A 15,293-nucleotide genomic window follows, 5' to 3' on the forward strand; every position below is an offset into this window, starting at 1 on the left:
TGCAGGCTTATTGGCTCACTGACGCTGATGAGATTAACCCCTTAGGTACAGGCCCGGATTAGGAATTCAGAGGTCCCTGGGCACAATGTCTTTTCGGGCCCCCCACATCCACACACGCACACACATACATGCGCACAATCAAGGTTTTAAATTATAGGGTACTAATTGTTGGAAACACCTCTAGCTTATACAGGATTTACACTCACAGGTTACAGCCTATGATCGCACCCTCTATCATACAGGATTTACATCACATTGCAACAATGCTTTCCTGGACCAGCAGCAATGTTTGCAATATATGTAAATAGTAATTATGCTACCTGTACTTTATATTGGCAGATACTATTTGCACCTCAGTATTTTTGTATATTAACAGAATAATATTACGCTTCGTAAACATCAGATTTGATAGTTAAACGTGTATGTGAATGAATTCCAATCATTCGTAAATAGGGCGCGTGTGCACGCTCGTTCACAATAAACATAACGGACGGTGCGTTCCAAACGGGATATATCGCCCTCCGAATGGCACTTCGGAGCTTCGGAGTGAAAACAATCATTACTGCCATATTGAAGGGTCGTTCCAAACCGAAGTGCTCAAAACTGGCCACTTCAAAGGGCCCTTCGGAATGAAGGATTTCAAAGGGTACAACTGATGGACACTTCGGGCTCCCATGATCCTTTGCGCAGATTCTTTGCATAATGACGGCGCCTCCGTGTGGGCACGTGATGATGACGCAGAAGGGCACTTCAAGAAACAGTTGTTTGGTCCCCTACGTCTTAATGTCTTACAAAAATAATTATGAAATATGTCAGAACATATCCCATGATGCAACAAGTATCCCTTACACTTTCAGTGTTTCCACAAGAGGCCCTATAGTGGGTGTCAGCGTAAACTGTCTGCTACAGATCAACTACAGTACTTGCACAGGGAAGAAATTGTTATTTAGAACTAGATCTATCTGAATACTTATACTGAACATAAAAACTGCACAGACATACAAAGATAATTTCAGGATTGCATCTGTCAAATGCAAAGTGCGATTAGAATTATGACGGAACCAGTATCATTGTGTAAAGAATGATCACAGATAACCTACCGTTCAAAGGTTTGGGGTCAGTAAGATTTTTTTTTTTTTAAGAAATTAATTTATACTTTTATTCAGAAAGTAAGCATTAAATTCATCAAAAGTGACAGTAATGACTTTCACAATATTACAAAATCCTGAAAAAAAGTACCACTGTTTCCACAAAAATATAATGCGGCACAACTGTTTTCAACATTTATAATAAGAAATGTTTGTTGAGCACCAAATCAGCATATTAGAATGATTTCTGAAGGATCATGTGGCAACGAAGACAATTACATTATTAAAAACTGGACAAAAATATAAAGTTTTATCTGATTAAAAAAAAGAATTAAATAGATTAATAAATGTACAGTAAAAATATCATTAATGGTTTGGCACTTTTTTATATCTTTATTAAAAAAAAAACCCTTATATTATCTGGTTCCAATCAGCCTAATGCTCATAAAAACACACTAATATTTCCTGATAACGATATGGATACAGATATATTATGGATCCCCAATAAAAACTAGTTTGTAAAATTAGATAACTTCGAAGCAAAGATAATAAAGTTAAGAAGAATACAAAGGAAAAATTCAAAAGCTTGCATTTACCTGCCTTGGGCTCATCCATAGAGAAGGCCTTATTTTCCATATATACGCTCTGTGCACTTTGCTCCTTCAAAATGTTCTCGTACCCTCTGCTGGGGTACAGATTTTCCTCAACAGCTGCATCTTCATCTTCCTCACTCAGGCTACACACCGCCGGCACCGTGTGGAGTAGCAGAAACACCCATGCGTTTGAAACCAATGCTATAGCCAATGTGGGATCATCCCATGTCGGCCCACCGTTCTTTGCATTCCCATACACATACATGACAATCCACGCCACCCAGATGCCCACCGAAAACAGTCCTGTGACCAGGATGAGGGCTCCATCTTTGCGCCAACGCTTGTGCTTGCCTGCCAATATGGGTACGGATGCCACCACAACCGCCAATAGTAGATTTAGAACATAAATGAGCGCCATGACAAAATCCTGGTTTTCGATATTACAGGGAACAGCAGTAGCAGAAGCCAGAATTCCGGTGACATTAGTTGGGTATCGCACAATAGTAATGATTAGCCATTCGGTGTTGATGACAACTTCTACCAGCCAGAGCCCCAGAGCCCCCAAGCACCAAACCCAACCTCTGGGTGCCGAATTCCTCCTGGCCAGTATGTTCAACCTCACGGCTTGCATGAGAAGGCAAGAGAAGCAGCCAGCGAACAGCACACCGAACAGAAAGCGGCGTGACGCACATGTGGCGAAGTTCTTCCCAACAATGAAGGCGAATGTGAGGGCGAACAGTCCAAATGTGAAGATGACGAATCCTGTGTGAAGCCCTAACGAACTGCGCCACTTCCTGTCAGTGACGAAGGGAAGGCTGGCTAGCAGCACAATCAGAAGAATCAGGGTGGCCACCAAACCAGTTGCTGCAAATGACTCAACTACAACACCCCAGACTGCAGTCAGGTCACAGAGGTTGAAATACAAGGAGTCCACATCATCTCCACAGCCCCTGGGGATTGAAGTCTGGCCCAGTGATCCAGGAAAGACGCATAGAGTGATGAAGAGCAGAAGATGAAAATGTTGGGATTTGGAAGTGAGGTTATCCATGGTTTCCAGCACCTAAGAGAGAAAAGCAAGAATGAGCATACAATTAAGAGTCACAAGATACTGAGTGATATTGGCTCAAAATCCTCCCCTTACACACCCAGTAAGGGAGTGACAATGTCAAGATCGTAACAACATCAAAGCCATTAAAATTTCACTCACAGGTTCATGCTCCACAAGGGAGGCCCACCCTGGCCATTAGGTTGGCTCTCTAAAGGTGTGAACTCTCTAGACTTTGAGCATGCAAAATTACTTCGGACATTGCAATGATTATGGGCAACAGGATTACATAATTTAGATCATGATTTAATTTAAATTAAATATCTTAATGTAAAATATCTTAATGTTTTCTAAATTATTGTGAATATATGTGTTGTCATATGAACAAACAGGCAGTAAACAGACTGATTTAAAACTCACAAACCTAATGTGCACATCATTCTACAGATTCCTGGTTCATTTTGAATCAGACATGTCCAAAAAATGAATCGTTTAGTGAGGAATTCAGTTATGATCTCATTCATGATTCACTGCCTGAATGGGTCTGATTCATCTAGTGTGACCGCACATGAAGAGCAAAAATTAATCATTAAGAGCAGGATCATTAAGTGTAGCATTTCTACACTTGGAGCTTATGCAGATTTGTCTGTTAATAATTAATTTGACTTTTAAAAAATATTGATTTTCTTAGTTCCACTTTCAAAACCTTGAAGTGATATCAGGTAGTGAAAAATATACAAAATCTGATACTTCCCCTCAAGAACAGCTACAGTACAGTTTGTGCTTTACTGAAGCCAGGTGTTTTCATATGAGATGGATAAAGACTACTTATATTAGTACATAAACCTAATTTGTTTGACTCTTGCACTGGAAGAACTCTCTCTGAAAATCACAACATTAACACAGGCATACAAGGTAAAAAGGTGGCTGAACAGATGAACACCATGTAGGGCCTTAAAAATAAACATAACATGAACTCAAGGTCTGGGAGTTGTTCACCTGCTGGATGGTTGAAACAAGGAGTTCTCTAATGTTATAGCCAAGCTCCAGCAGAGGATTACAGTTTTTCAGCATTACGTTTCTTATATTCTACCATAAATGTTAACAATATATCTATTCATGAAACATTCAACAAGCATTCTATTATTTTAAGTTCTAAACTAGAATAAGGAGAAATAAAAGTCAAATGGCTTGTGGGGTTTTTCACATTCTTGGGAAATAGTTCCAGTGAAGAATATTTATAATGCGTTCCTTGTAGCTCTTCCTACTGTTGTACTTAATGTACATACTATGCTCTTTCCTTCTTTGAAAATAAATTAAAATAGCTTTAACATAGAGTAGCCTACCTATATTTAGAATATTCAACACACATCCACTCAAATATACTGTATAGTGCTAACAGAAACATAAAAGGTAGTGATTAAATATGACATCATGAAACGTTTTAGCAAGGTTTAAACGCATTTTTCGTTCTTTTCGGCATTTTATCCATGCAATTAAACGAACTCATTTTGACATACAGCCGTTTGAGCCAATCACATCATTCAGTCCGCTACACCGCACCAATCAGAGCGCAGCACAGGCAGGCATTCGTGTCTGTGACTGACTGGGCGTCTCACCTGAGCAGGTGAACAAAGATTCTCTTTATTGCTTAAATATAACGGGATAATTTGACAGATGAAGCTGAATTTGAGTTGATTAATATCCCTAATAGCATTAATAAAACCAAAGTAAAACATGTGCAACAAAGTAAAACGTGACTGGGTGGTGTCTATATAATCGTGTTATTTTCACCAACACATTCATAAACAAAACAAAGCACATGCACATTTATGAAAAAAAAAAACAACTAAAGCACATGCAATTAATATCAAAAAAGCTACAACGAACACAAATTAAAGTACAAACCACAAACATATTGTAAAAGTGCAAATCGGTTTACGAAATCACGGAGATGCACAAGAAAATAACAAAACTAGCTCACCTTTTAGAGTCAGACGTAGATACTGCGTGGTTTCTCTGTCACTCTTTGGTATATGAGCACAATTTACCTATTCCAGCAAGTGCATGAAAATAAGTAAGCCATCGCGACGCCAGAATGTGCCAGAGAGCTGAGGTGAGGTATTAAACCCTGACGAATAAAAAAAAATCAATGTTCCCTTTGTATTCCAGGCAAACAAACCTTCAAAAAGCTTCAAGGATAGTCGAGGGCAAACACTTGACGAGTTTTGATAGCTTTCAGCCGCTAGTGATGTGACTCAAACTCTCAGTTTCTCGCGCGCGCACACACGCATGCCATGCACGTCATACACGTCCCTCTCGAGCTCGCTTGCTCTCTTCTTCTTCTTCTTCTAATAACGTTTTATGGCGGATGGCAAACCAACTTATGGTGCCTCGCTTGCTCTCGCTTTCACTATCTGGAAAAAACAAACAGAGAGGGAAAGTATCATAGTAACACCTTAGTGAGCTACTTATGGTGGAGTTAATATTTTGTCTGCTTTAAACAAAACAAAGCACATGCACATTTATGAAAAAAAACAAACAACTAAAGCACATGCAATTAATATCAAAAAAGCTACAACGAACACAAATTAAAGTACAAAACACAAACATATTGTAAAAGTGCAAATCGGTTTACGAAATCACGGAGATGCACAAGAAAAGAACAAAACTAGCTCACCTTTTAGAGTCAGACGTAGATACTGCGTGGTTTCTCTGTCACTCTTTGGTATATGAGCACAATTTACCTATTCCAGCAAGTGTATGAAAATAAGTAAGCCATCGCGACGCCAGAATGTGCCAGAGAGCTGAGGTGAGGTATTAAACCCTGACGAATAAAAAAAAATCAATGTTCCCTTTGTATTCCAGGCAAACAAACCTTCAAAAAGCTTCAAGGATAGTCGAGGGCAAACACTTGACGAGTTTTGATAGCTTTCAGCCGCTAGTGATGTGACTCAAACTCTCAGTTTCTCGCGCGCGCACACACGCATGCCATGCACGTCATACACGTCCCTCTCGAGCTCGCTTGCTCTCTTCTTCTTCTTCTTCTTCTAATAACGTTTTATGGCGGATGGCAAACCAACTTATGGTGCCTCGCTTGCTCTCGCTTTCACTATCTGGAAAAAACAAACAGAGAGGGAAAGTATCATAGTAACACCTTAGTGAGCTACTTATGGTGGAGTGAATATTTTGTCTGCTTCATCTGTCTATCCACACAGCACATTACAAGAGCCATTACTAACTTTACTATAGGCTCTGGTAATTTGAGGCCTCAATGCTTGCTGCTTAGCTTAATTTGCTCTACTACCCCAGCACCAGCCTACACAGGTAACGCTGACAATAGCTTTTTCTCTTTTGTTGTGTGCTTTCTTCTGGGTCTGAACAGAGATGAAAAGACAATCTGAACTTTAAAAAGAATCGAGGCAAAACGAAGACTCAAATGGAATCTTCCCTTGCTTATGCTGCCCATTTAAAATATGCCAAAACTCGTATTATATGCTCAAAACACATTACTTGTTTGTCTCTGCAGTGTTACAAACCTATATTGATATTACAAATCTATATTTATGTGATCTACGTTTCACATTTACAAGCAGAAAAGTAACAGGTTCAAAACTTAATCATGTGGGAATTGTATATTTCTAAAAGTGTGTGTACATTGCCACCTAGTGGAAAATCATTATATAATCATTACCTATTCATCTCGTGGAACTTGCTCGACTGCTCACGAGTGAGCACTACTACTCAAATTTTCTACAGATTAATCTAGTGGGTTTGATATTTTTCCACATGTACTGTGAAATATTGTTTTCTTCTGCAATTCCCGTATTGTTTATTCCAGCAGTGACAAGACAGCATGGGAGCAACCTGTGGTCAGATGTCTTGCTCAAGGTTACATCTTGATCCCCTTTTGCTCTACCTATACAGCCTTATATTTATTTATCTGATTGCAGCTCAATACAGCTGCATATGCTGTTTTATATATACATCTTAATCTACATCTGGTTGTATTGTGTAGTATACTATATAGAGGAATTTGTCCATTTCTGTTATAATTATGATATACTGGAGACGGAGAACTAGCAGACTCATTGTTTGTTTTCCTGTCTGGTGTGCTGTTGGAGTGTGAGGTGTGATGTGTTCTGCTCACGTTCCAGGATACTGTATTGCACAGTGTGTTTTCTTTCCTTTTTTGACAGCAAGAAGGAAAGAACGGGAAAAAAAGTCAAAGAAACCTCAGCACGTATCACAACTGATCTTATAGGCTTGAATTTTGAATGCTTCCATCACTGAAATGCAACAGCTTTAAGTTTGAGTGCTTTTATTTTATTTTTGAAGGACTCCAGACAAATAGACCCTCATAGACATATAATTTCCTATCAGTATGATCGAAATTTAAAAACAATTAATCAGTTATTATCAGTGCACATATTTGATAATACAACTGAAGAAAAGCTTGTGTGCCACAATGTAAAGTTTAAACCATGAACAATAACACAACTTCTTTAAGGGGCAGTATCATGCTAGTGCCATACGCCATTTTGTGAGGATATCTGTAAAGTTCAGCAGTTATCCTCTTACGCCACATCACACAGAAACATGTTTAGTGACACAAGATCAAGTCATATTTCACAAAAGAAAAGGCAAAATATATCACGTTACATCATTGATGAACAGTTTGGCAGTTCTCTATCTGCCAGACATCACCAAAAAAACGTTTAATTTCATTAAATTATCTGCTGTAGATCATTTAAAACCATCAACATGGAATCACAATCAACCCCATTTATTTTTTATACATTCTTGGTCTTATTGTGCATGATTTAGTGCACATTAATCAAAAGTTTAAAAAAATGTCTTAATCTTACAGTGAATTCAGTAAGAACGCCATCTGCCATCCTTGCTTATGGGAACCACAGACATTTTTTAGCCAGTTTAGTTAGAATACATAGCTACTTTTAGATCCACACTAAGCAGACAAATTTTAACCTCTTGAAACTGACAGAAAACTGTGGCATAAAACTCCTACTTTTCATAATCCAATCAATTTTTTTTTCGAAGTTTATTGACTTACTGGAGTATGTTTTACAAAATAAAATAAAAAATACTATTTCAGTCTTTCCACTTCTAAATTTCACATTTTATTCAATGTATTTCTTGCTGTTTCTTTGTAATTATCTGTGAAATTTACTAGCAATTTCTGAGTGAACATATTAAATGTTTCAAACTAAATCCTACACCTTTTTTTCCAGTGTACATGGTTGTGAATGTCATTTCATGTTGAGTGGCAAAGTGGCAAAACGGATGCATTCATCAAGGACGAAACCATGTTCTGCAGCTGCATAAGGCTAAGCAAATCTAAAGCTGACCTCAAACAGACCAGGTTATTTATTGTCTTAAATATTCAGACTCTTTCTTGTGCTGTCAGCAGTCTGCTCGTATTAAGGCTTTAACGATAGATGTGCTTTCTACTCAGGCATCTGTGTTTGTGATGCAGCGGGGGACTTTTTTCAAAGAGACAACATCTGATAACATCTGCAGGGCCAGAGGCTCCCTCTCTCACAATTGAGAAAGGGGAGAGAGAGCAAGAAAGAAAAAAGGAAAGAGACACAGGATGCAACACTGGGTGCTGAGAAACACAAGTGCACTAAAAGGACAAGCGAAGAGTTCATAACTAAAGCTCTAGATAATAAGTGCGTTAGTTATTTTTTTAAAGGTTAAAAACGTTCATCTCTAATTCACCAGAATAATTAAGTCAAAGCTTTCAATGTACCTTTTAGCCAAAAGTATGCCTCATTAAATCACTAGTCATAAAAAGGCATTTAAAACAAATTTAATTATCATTTGTAAAGTCAAGGACTGATATAATTGACTCTTGCAGTCTCTCTTCCATCAGATTTATTCAGATTTAAACTCAATGGGAAAATTGACGCACAGGCTTTTAAAGTAAAAATACATTTTATATACAACTGGTAAGTGTGTACGTGAAAACATCAAGACTTTGGTAATTGTATCACATATTTCATTGCATTTAGATTGAGCTGAATCTGAAGATCTGAATCTGTTCTTCTTAAGTACATGCTGGCAAGTACTGCATGATATCTGATCAGATAACAAATTACAGAGTAATATAATTGACCCCAGCACATCTCTGGTGATCCTGGTGAATCCTAGCAAATGGAAATTTTTGTTGTTGCTGCATGGGTGCACAGAAGCTCAAGGCTGGCTTTGTTCAGCAGTTCAGCCCGAGCTCCTCAGATGGCTCTGTTTGTACAGCGGTGTCTTCACTCATGTTCCCACGTCGAAGCCCCTTTTAAAGCCTCATCCAGTCGCAATGCACTGAAAATAAACATCTAAGCCAGCGAGTGCAGTTTGCACACTGGGGTTAAAAAGGTCAGCCATCTTGCTTTGCTTCATGGGCTCTGAAAGGGTTTAATTTAGTCATGCAACATAACCTACAACTGCAAGAAAGTTCTCAATCAGAACATTATGAACAATTATTATGAACATTATGGAACCATGTCTTAAGTTTGATCAGAAAATAAAATGCTAATTACATTCAAATGGAAAATTACATAGTGTATAGTGCATTAAGATGTCTTGAGTAGATTTAATATGGCTTCAAATCTACCAAAAAATATTTTATAGTACGGAATGATAGATCATAAATTAATGAGACAAGACTGTTACTGAAACACTATTTTATGTGTTTAAAGAACTTCATTCATCTGCAAAATGAGCAACATTTATAAAAACACTAAATACATGACACATATTCTTACAATATCAAAATACAGTTAAATGGAAAAAATTAACTCAAAAATAATATATATCTGCCATCATTTACACATCCTTGTTATTCTGAATCTGTATCGCTTTCTATCTACAAATGTTTTAACTGTTTGGATCACTCATCCTATTTTTGATGTCAATGTGACATGGCCATAATCATAGATGTCAAAACTCATGTAATATGTGTTGGTGTCATATTTAAATGTATGCAAATTTAAAGATACTTAAGGCTTTTCATATAATTAATTAAATTTCAGCAGTTTTCTCACACAAAGCTATCTTGTATGTGACCCTGGACCACAAAACCAGTCATAAGGGTCAATTCGAATTTGAGATTTATACATCATCTGAAAGATGAATAAATAATCTTTCCATTGATGTATGGTTTGTTATGATAGGACAATATTTGGCCCGAGATACAACTATTTGAAAATCTGGAATCTGAGGGAGCAAAAAAATACTGAGAAAATCGCCTTTAAAGTTGTCCAAATGAAGTTCTTAGCAATGCATATTACTAATCAAAAATGAAGTTTTAATATATTTACAGTATGAAATTTACAAAATATCTTAATGGAACATGATCTTTACTTAATATCCTAATGATTTTTGGCATAAAATAAGTTTGACCCATACAATGTATTTTTGGCTATTGTTACAAATATACCCCAGCGACTTAAGACTAGTTTTGTGCTCCAGGTTCACATATGGCTTTAAAACACCAGTTTTGCGATACCTTTATGCGTTTTTTTTTTGGGGGGTCATTGTGGCGCTTGATAGCATGCATCACTATTTACTTTCATAATATGGAAAAGTGTGTTCCACCTGTGTTTCACAAAAGAAGGTTGGACCAACACAAAGGTGTATAAATGATGACGGAGTATTCATATTTCAATCTGTTCCTTAAAAGGATAGCCATTTATGGAAAATGACAAGATATAATGCTCATTTGATGAGCCTATCTTTGTTTCATAAATACTGTAGTATGCTTTCTGGTCCCCGCAGAGGACAGGACTATAAATAAAACACATATGCAGATCAGTGCAAAACACACTCTTTTCTGGAATGGTTATGTCTTGATTGGAAGATGTCCATGATGCCCTGCAAACCTTACTTTTCTTATCAGCAAGACAAAGTTAGCATTATTCAGCTTTTGTTTAATGACCATAAACTGTGATCTCTCGGGTTACTAACCAGAGGTCAGAAAAGACATCGTTCAGATTAACAGTACCTGTGGTGCACATTAGCGTGAATGGATTATAGACTGTTCGTTATGAGGATAATATGTGGGAAACAAGTCAGTATTTTTTCTATTCTGTTGGTGATGCCAATCATGCAAAATTACACACTAATGCTGAGGTGACATTTACTGTTGTTTAAAAAATCTGTGAAATTTAATGGACGAAATCCACTCATGGCAATAGGATTAGATTTTGCTCGTATTCAGGTTTGTCTAACGAATTTGCAGCACTGACCAACAGAATGCTGCTTGGTTTAAAAGTGAATTCTGTGTGAGCCGTGCTTCATACATTGCTACACTATAGACAATGGACGATTTTTGCATGCGACATTTCACTAATGTGACCGCACTTTTAACTTCTAAATCCATAAAAGCCACTAATTTGAATTCTTAAAAAAAACTTAATTCTAAGAAAAATACCATGCTTTTGTTGGGGGCTTAAAAGGATAGTTCACCAAAAATTGTTAATTCTGTCACCATTTACTAACTTAAACTTTAATTCCAAAGCTGTATGCCTTTTTTTCATTACTCCAAATAATGTTTCAGCATTTTTTTCTCAAAATAATATTTAATGGGGTCCAAAACCACATACCCTAATGTACCCTAATGACTGTCACTGTATGGACAAAAAAAGAAAAGTCATACAGGTTTGGAACAACATGAGGGTGATTAAATGATAACAGAAATTTCATTTTTAAGTGAACTATCCCTTTTAGCAGGACTACATCTTGATGTCTGCCCTTTTGGGAGAGAGAGGGGTGAGCTCTCGTTGGGAACGTTTGGTGCTGGAAACAGAGGAGGTGGAGGCATTGGCAGCAGTGTGCTGGTGATGTAGGGGGCGGCGTGGGTGCAACGGTCCCCACCGGAACAACAGGACATCCCTCACTGCTGCTCTAAAAGGTTTGCTGACAAAACAGTACAGAAAGAAATTCACAGCAGTGTTTAGCATGGCTAACATGTTGGCCAAGTCATATGCTAAATGTACCCGCCAATCGTTGTGCACCGATGACACATAGAGATGGTAGAGCACCACTGCGGTACGAGGCGCCCACAGTACAGCAAACACAGAAGTCACTGCTAGGAGCATAGCTGTGGTTTTACCCAGCTTGCCTGGCACTGCCAGCTGCTGCCCGCTCTCATCTTGGCACTTCTGCTGTCGCTGTCTCTTCCGGAGCTTCAGGATGATCAAGGAGTTTAGCACCAGGAAGATGAAGCATGGAAGAAAATAAATAATAGTCACGTGGGTCCAAATCAAGGCAGTATCCAAGTTGTTGGGCGCACGGTTGACCCTCCACATGTCCGACCACCAGAAGAACGGCACGCCGGATGCTAGCGCCAATGTGAGCACCACTGCGATGATCCGCCGGGCTCGTGCTGGGTAACTGATCTGCCGGTGGAGTAGTGGGTGGCACAAAGCGACATAGCGGTCCACCGTGAGGGGTACGGTGGCCCAGATGGATGCGTGGTTGGCGGAAAACTCCATCATACTGACCGACCTCAGCAGCAGCACAGGGACGTCTCGGTGAAACACGGCCGTTTCCAACAGGAAGCCCACGAAGATGATGAACAGCTGACTGAGGATGTCCGAGCCAGTAAGAGCAAGAAGATACACGTACAGGGCCTTCTGAGTACGAACAGACAGCCGGTAAAGAGCCACCAACGTCAGGATGTTCACTAGGGAAAGGAAACAACTGGAATTAGAAAGAAGGATTGAGGTAGAGGAGAATTGACAAGGCATAAACAGTTAGGGAATGAGGCCAGAGAAGGGAGAGGCATAAGACGGAGATAGAAATCAAGGGCATGGAGGGAGTTGACACAGCAGGATTGATGGGAAGTAAAAGATTAGGGGGTCATATTTACAGAACATGGCGGCCCACGGTAACCTTTGCCCTGATTTTCCACAAAGAAAAGATTAAACTCAAGTGAATTTGTGCTGTTTTTGCTGGTTGACACAACAGGACATAAGTGTATTTTAAGTGTTTTTAAAGATTTATATAGTGAAACAATTTATAGAAAAGACATGTCTCTATTACCCAAGGGACAGCAGAATGAAATTGGATAAAAAAATTGAGAATTTAACTAAACTGAATCAAATAAAATGAAAATATGATTTATTCTCATTCATATTCATTGTGTTCCAAAAACATATGTTGTTATTTTTTCCATCAAACTTTACTTACCACACACAGTAGAAAAGCCTTTGGATAGTTCATCCAAAAATAAAAATTCTGTCATCATTTGCTAATGCTTAAAATATCTCAGAATTTTTGTGTCCATACAGTGATGTTTTGGATCCCTTTAACTTTCATTGTATGGACAAAAAATTTTAAACTTTCTTCTAAATGTCTGTTTTTGTGTTCTGCAGAAGTAAGAAAGTCTTACAAGTTTAGAATTACGGGAGGGGAAGTAATAATGACAGAATTGTCATTTTGGGTAAACTAAAGAGATCTTATATTAGACAGCTATTAAATTGATTTGAATTGGCTGTTGTGAACTCAGAAACTCAATTCCATTGTACTTCCCTAAATTAAATGCAAAATTTAATCTTGATTCTTAACTTAAAATGCATTCTCAATTCAATTCTCAATGATCCACGACCCTGGTGTTAATTGACCCATATTAGTAGGTATTAAAATGCACATCTCATACCTGGCACTCCAACACACAACAGAGTACTGTAGTAGACGACAGGGATGTAAGCCAGCACACACTCTGACCTCTCCTGAGCACTGCTCTCATCCTCCCGCTGGCCAGGCGCTGTGCCATTGGGCCAATCAATCATGGCATCTGAGTTCCTCTTGTAAAAGGAAAGAGAACAGGAAGGAAACCTTAAAACTCCAGTATCTGAATATGACCCTAAACCTTTGCCCAACAACTGAAATCAATGTGAAAAGAACCTTATTGTGTTTCTGTAACATGGAGTCTGCAGTGCAGAATGAAGAAGAGAATGTGTAATACATTTCAGCATGGAATTTTACTATGCTCTGGTGTGCTCTTACCGGGTCATTGTGTTAATGACAGAGACAGATTGCCCTCATAGTTTAAAAACAGCCAATTAGAGACAGATGGAACGAGTGCACAACACTCTCCCTCATTTACTTGTCTTATCTTTCCACTTTCTACCTTTCCTTCTGTTTAGCTTTGATTATTCCCATAACTGCCCCCTCCTGAGAGGATGAGGTGATCAGCTCTGTGCCAAACATGTTTATTTGCTTTCAGACCCAAGTGCAGAGAGTGGAAATGATCGCTTTGCGCTGTATATTTCCTTTTACCTCATGACATCATTGAGTTTTTACGAACAACTTCTTTGCTAATGCGCTTTGGTGCTTTTCTTGTATAGAAAGGGTCAAACTGTGCAACTCGCATTTGCAGTGTGCCGTTTTTGTGTTGTTATTGGAATTGAGCTGCGGGTTATTCATAAGCCATTCATTCTTTCCTCCTGGCAAAAAAAAAAAAAAAAACAATATGAGAGAGGGTTTATGTTGTGGAACATGATTGTGGGGCTGCTTCATCAACTGTTCTGCTTAGATGGGCAAATTCACGCTGTGGGTGAGAACTGGACAAGGCAGTGATGATTGGTCTTCTGTCACCTTATAATTACTTCATCTATCTTTGCCTTACTGGGGATTTATGTGGGAGTCTTTGTTCGGACTGGAGCTATTCTTTCCATAAATGAAGAAGTGAGGTGACGTGTGGCGTCCCATACTCTGAATTTGTGCTCTGCATTTATTCCAAGTACACACACACGGGGAGCAGTTGGGGGTTCGGTGCCTTACTCAAGGGTCTCACCTCAGTTGTGGTATTGAGGGTGGAAGAGAGCGCTGTACATTCACTCCCCCACCTACAATCCCTGCCGGTGCCGAGACTCGAACCCACAATCTTTGGGTTACATGTCAGACTCTCTAACCATTAGGCCCAACTGCCCAACTATGAATACATAAATGAGGAAATACATAAATTACATAAATTTCAGTGAATAGAATACGATGCAAGAAATGCTTGAAACAGTTTTAAAAATGGTCTAAAGAAACAAATAGTCAGTTAAAGGTACTTAACCTTTAGAAAATGTAGTTTATCTACTTTTGCTATTTTCTAGCTCTAACAAGAAATAAATGTAAAAATGAATACAGTAATTAAAAATACATCGGTCACAATGGTTAACAGGACTGTATAAAAATGTATAAAAATAGATTGTGTGTGTATATATATATATATATATAAGTATATGTGTGTGTGTGTGTGTATATATATATGTACAGTGGTGTGAAAAAGTGTTGGCCCCCTTCCTGATTTCTTATTTTTTTGCATGTTTGTCACACTTTAAACACTAGTAAAAGGTAACACAAGTGAACACAACATGCAGCTTTTAAATGAAGGTTTTTATTATTAAGGGAAAACAAAATCCAAAACTACATGGCCCTGTGTGAAAAAGTGTTTGCCCCCCTGTTAAAACTGTGGTTTATCACACCCGAGTTCAATTTCTCTAGCCACACCCAGGCCTGATTACTGCCACACCTGTTCGCAATCAAGAAATCTCT

General features: G+C 38.4%; 2 protein-coding genes and 1 long non-coding RNA gene across 9 annotated transcripts in view; 1 reads left to right on the top strand and 2 right to left on the bottom strand.

The window, feature by feature from the left end:
• LOC107684106 (G-protein coupled receptor family C group 5 member C-like) overlaps nt 1-5,732 on the bottom strand; it is a 16,061-nt gene extending 10,329 nt beyond the window's left edge. The window contains exons 1-2 of one of the 6 annotated variants that reach the window (XM_016480313.1): nt 4,711-5,058; nt 1,685-2,741 (exon numbers count right to left, since the gene is read on the bottom strand). In XM_016480313.1, the coding sequence (XP_016335799.1) occupies nt 1,685-2,729 (1,045 nt within the window). In that variant the 5' untranslated portion in view covers nt 2,730-2,741; nt 4,711-5,058. Of the gene's footprint in view, nt 1-1,684; nt 2,742-4,710; nt 5,067-5,406 lie in introns of those variants that run through there. The other 5 variants (XM_016480312.1, XM_016480316.1, XM_016480314.1 and 2 more) reach the window with 5 other exon arrangements.
• On the top strand, nt 5,476-8,377 carry LOC107684109 (uncharacterized). 2 transcript variants are annotated; one of them, XR_001633815.1, is made up of 3 exons: nt 5,476-5,538; nt 7,979-8,109; nt 8,203-8,377. It is a non-coding gene; the product is annotated as an uncharacterized LOC107684109 (long non-coding RNA). The 2 variants fall into 2 exon arrangements; XR_001633814.1 differs by lacking the exon at nt 5,476-5,538 and adding an exon at nt 5,760-6,053.
• Nucleotides 8,378-11,464: 3,087 nt separating this feature from the next.
• Nucleotides 11,465-13,537, bottom strand: LOC107684111 (probable G-protein coupled receptor 142). Its single transcript, XM_016480322.1, has 2 exons — nt 13,405-13,537; nt 11,465-12,429 (listed from the first exon to the last, which is right to left on the bottom strand). The coding sequence occupies exons 1-2, from the start codon at nt 13,535-13,537 to the stop codon at nt 11,477-11,479; spliced, it is 1,086 nt and encodes a 361-aa protein (XP_016335808.1). The 3' UTR covers nt 11,465-11,476.
• Between the last annotated feature and the right edge of the window lie 1,756 nt (nt 13,538-15,293).

The sequence above is a fragment of the Sinocyclocheilus anshuiensis genome, unplaced genomic scaffold, assembly GCF_001515605.1.
Source record: "Sinocyclocheilus anshuiensis isolate Anshui unplaced genomic scaffold, SAMN03320099.WGS_v1.1 scaffold553, whole genome shotgun sequence".
Lineage (NCBI taxonomy): Eukaryota > Metazoa > Chordata > Actinopteri > Cypriniformes > Cyprinidae > Sinocyclocheilus > Sinocyclocheilus anshuiensis.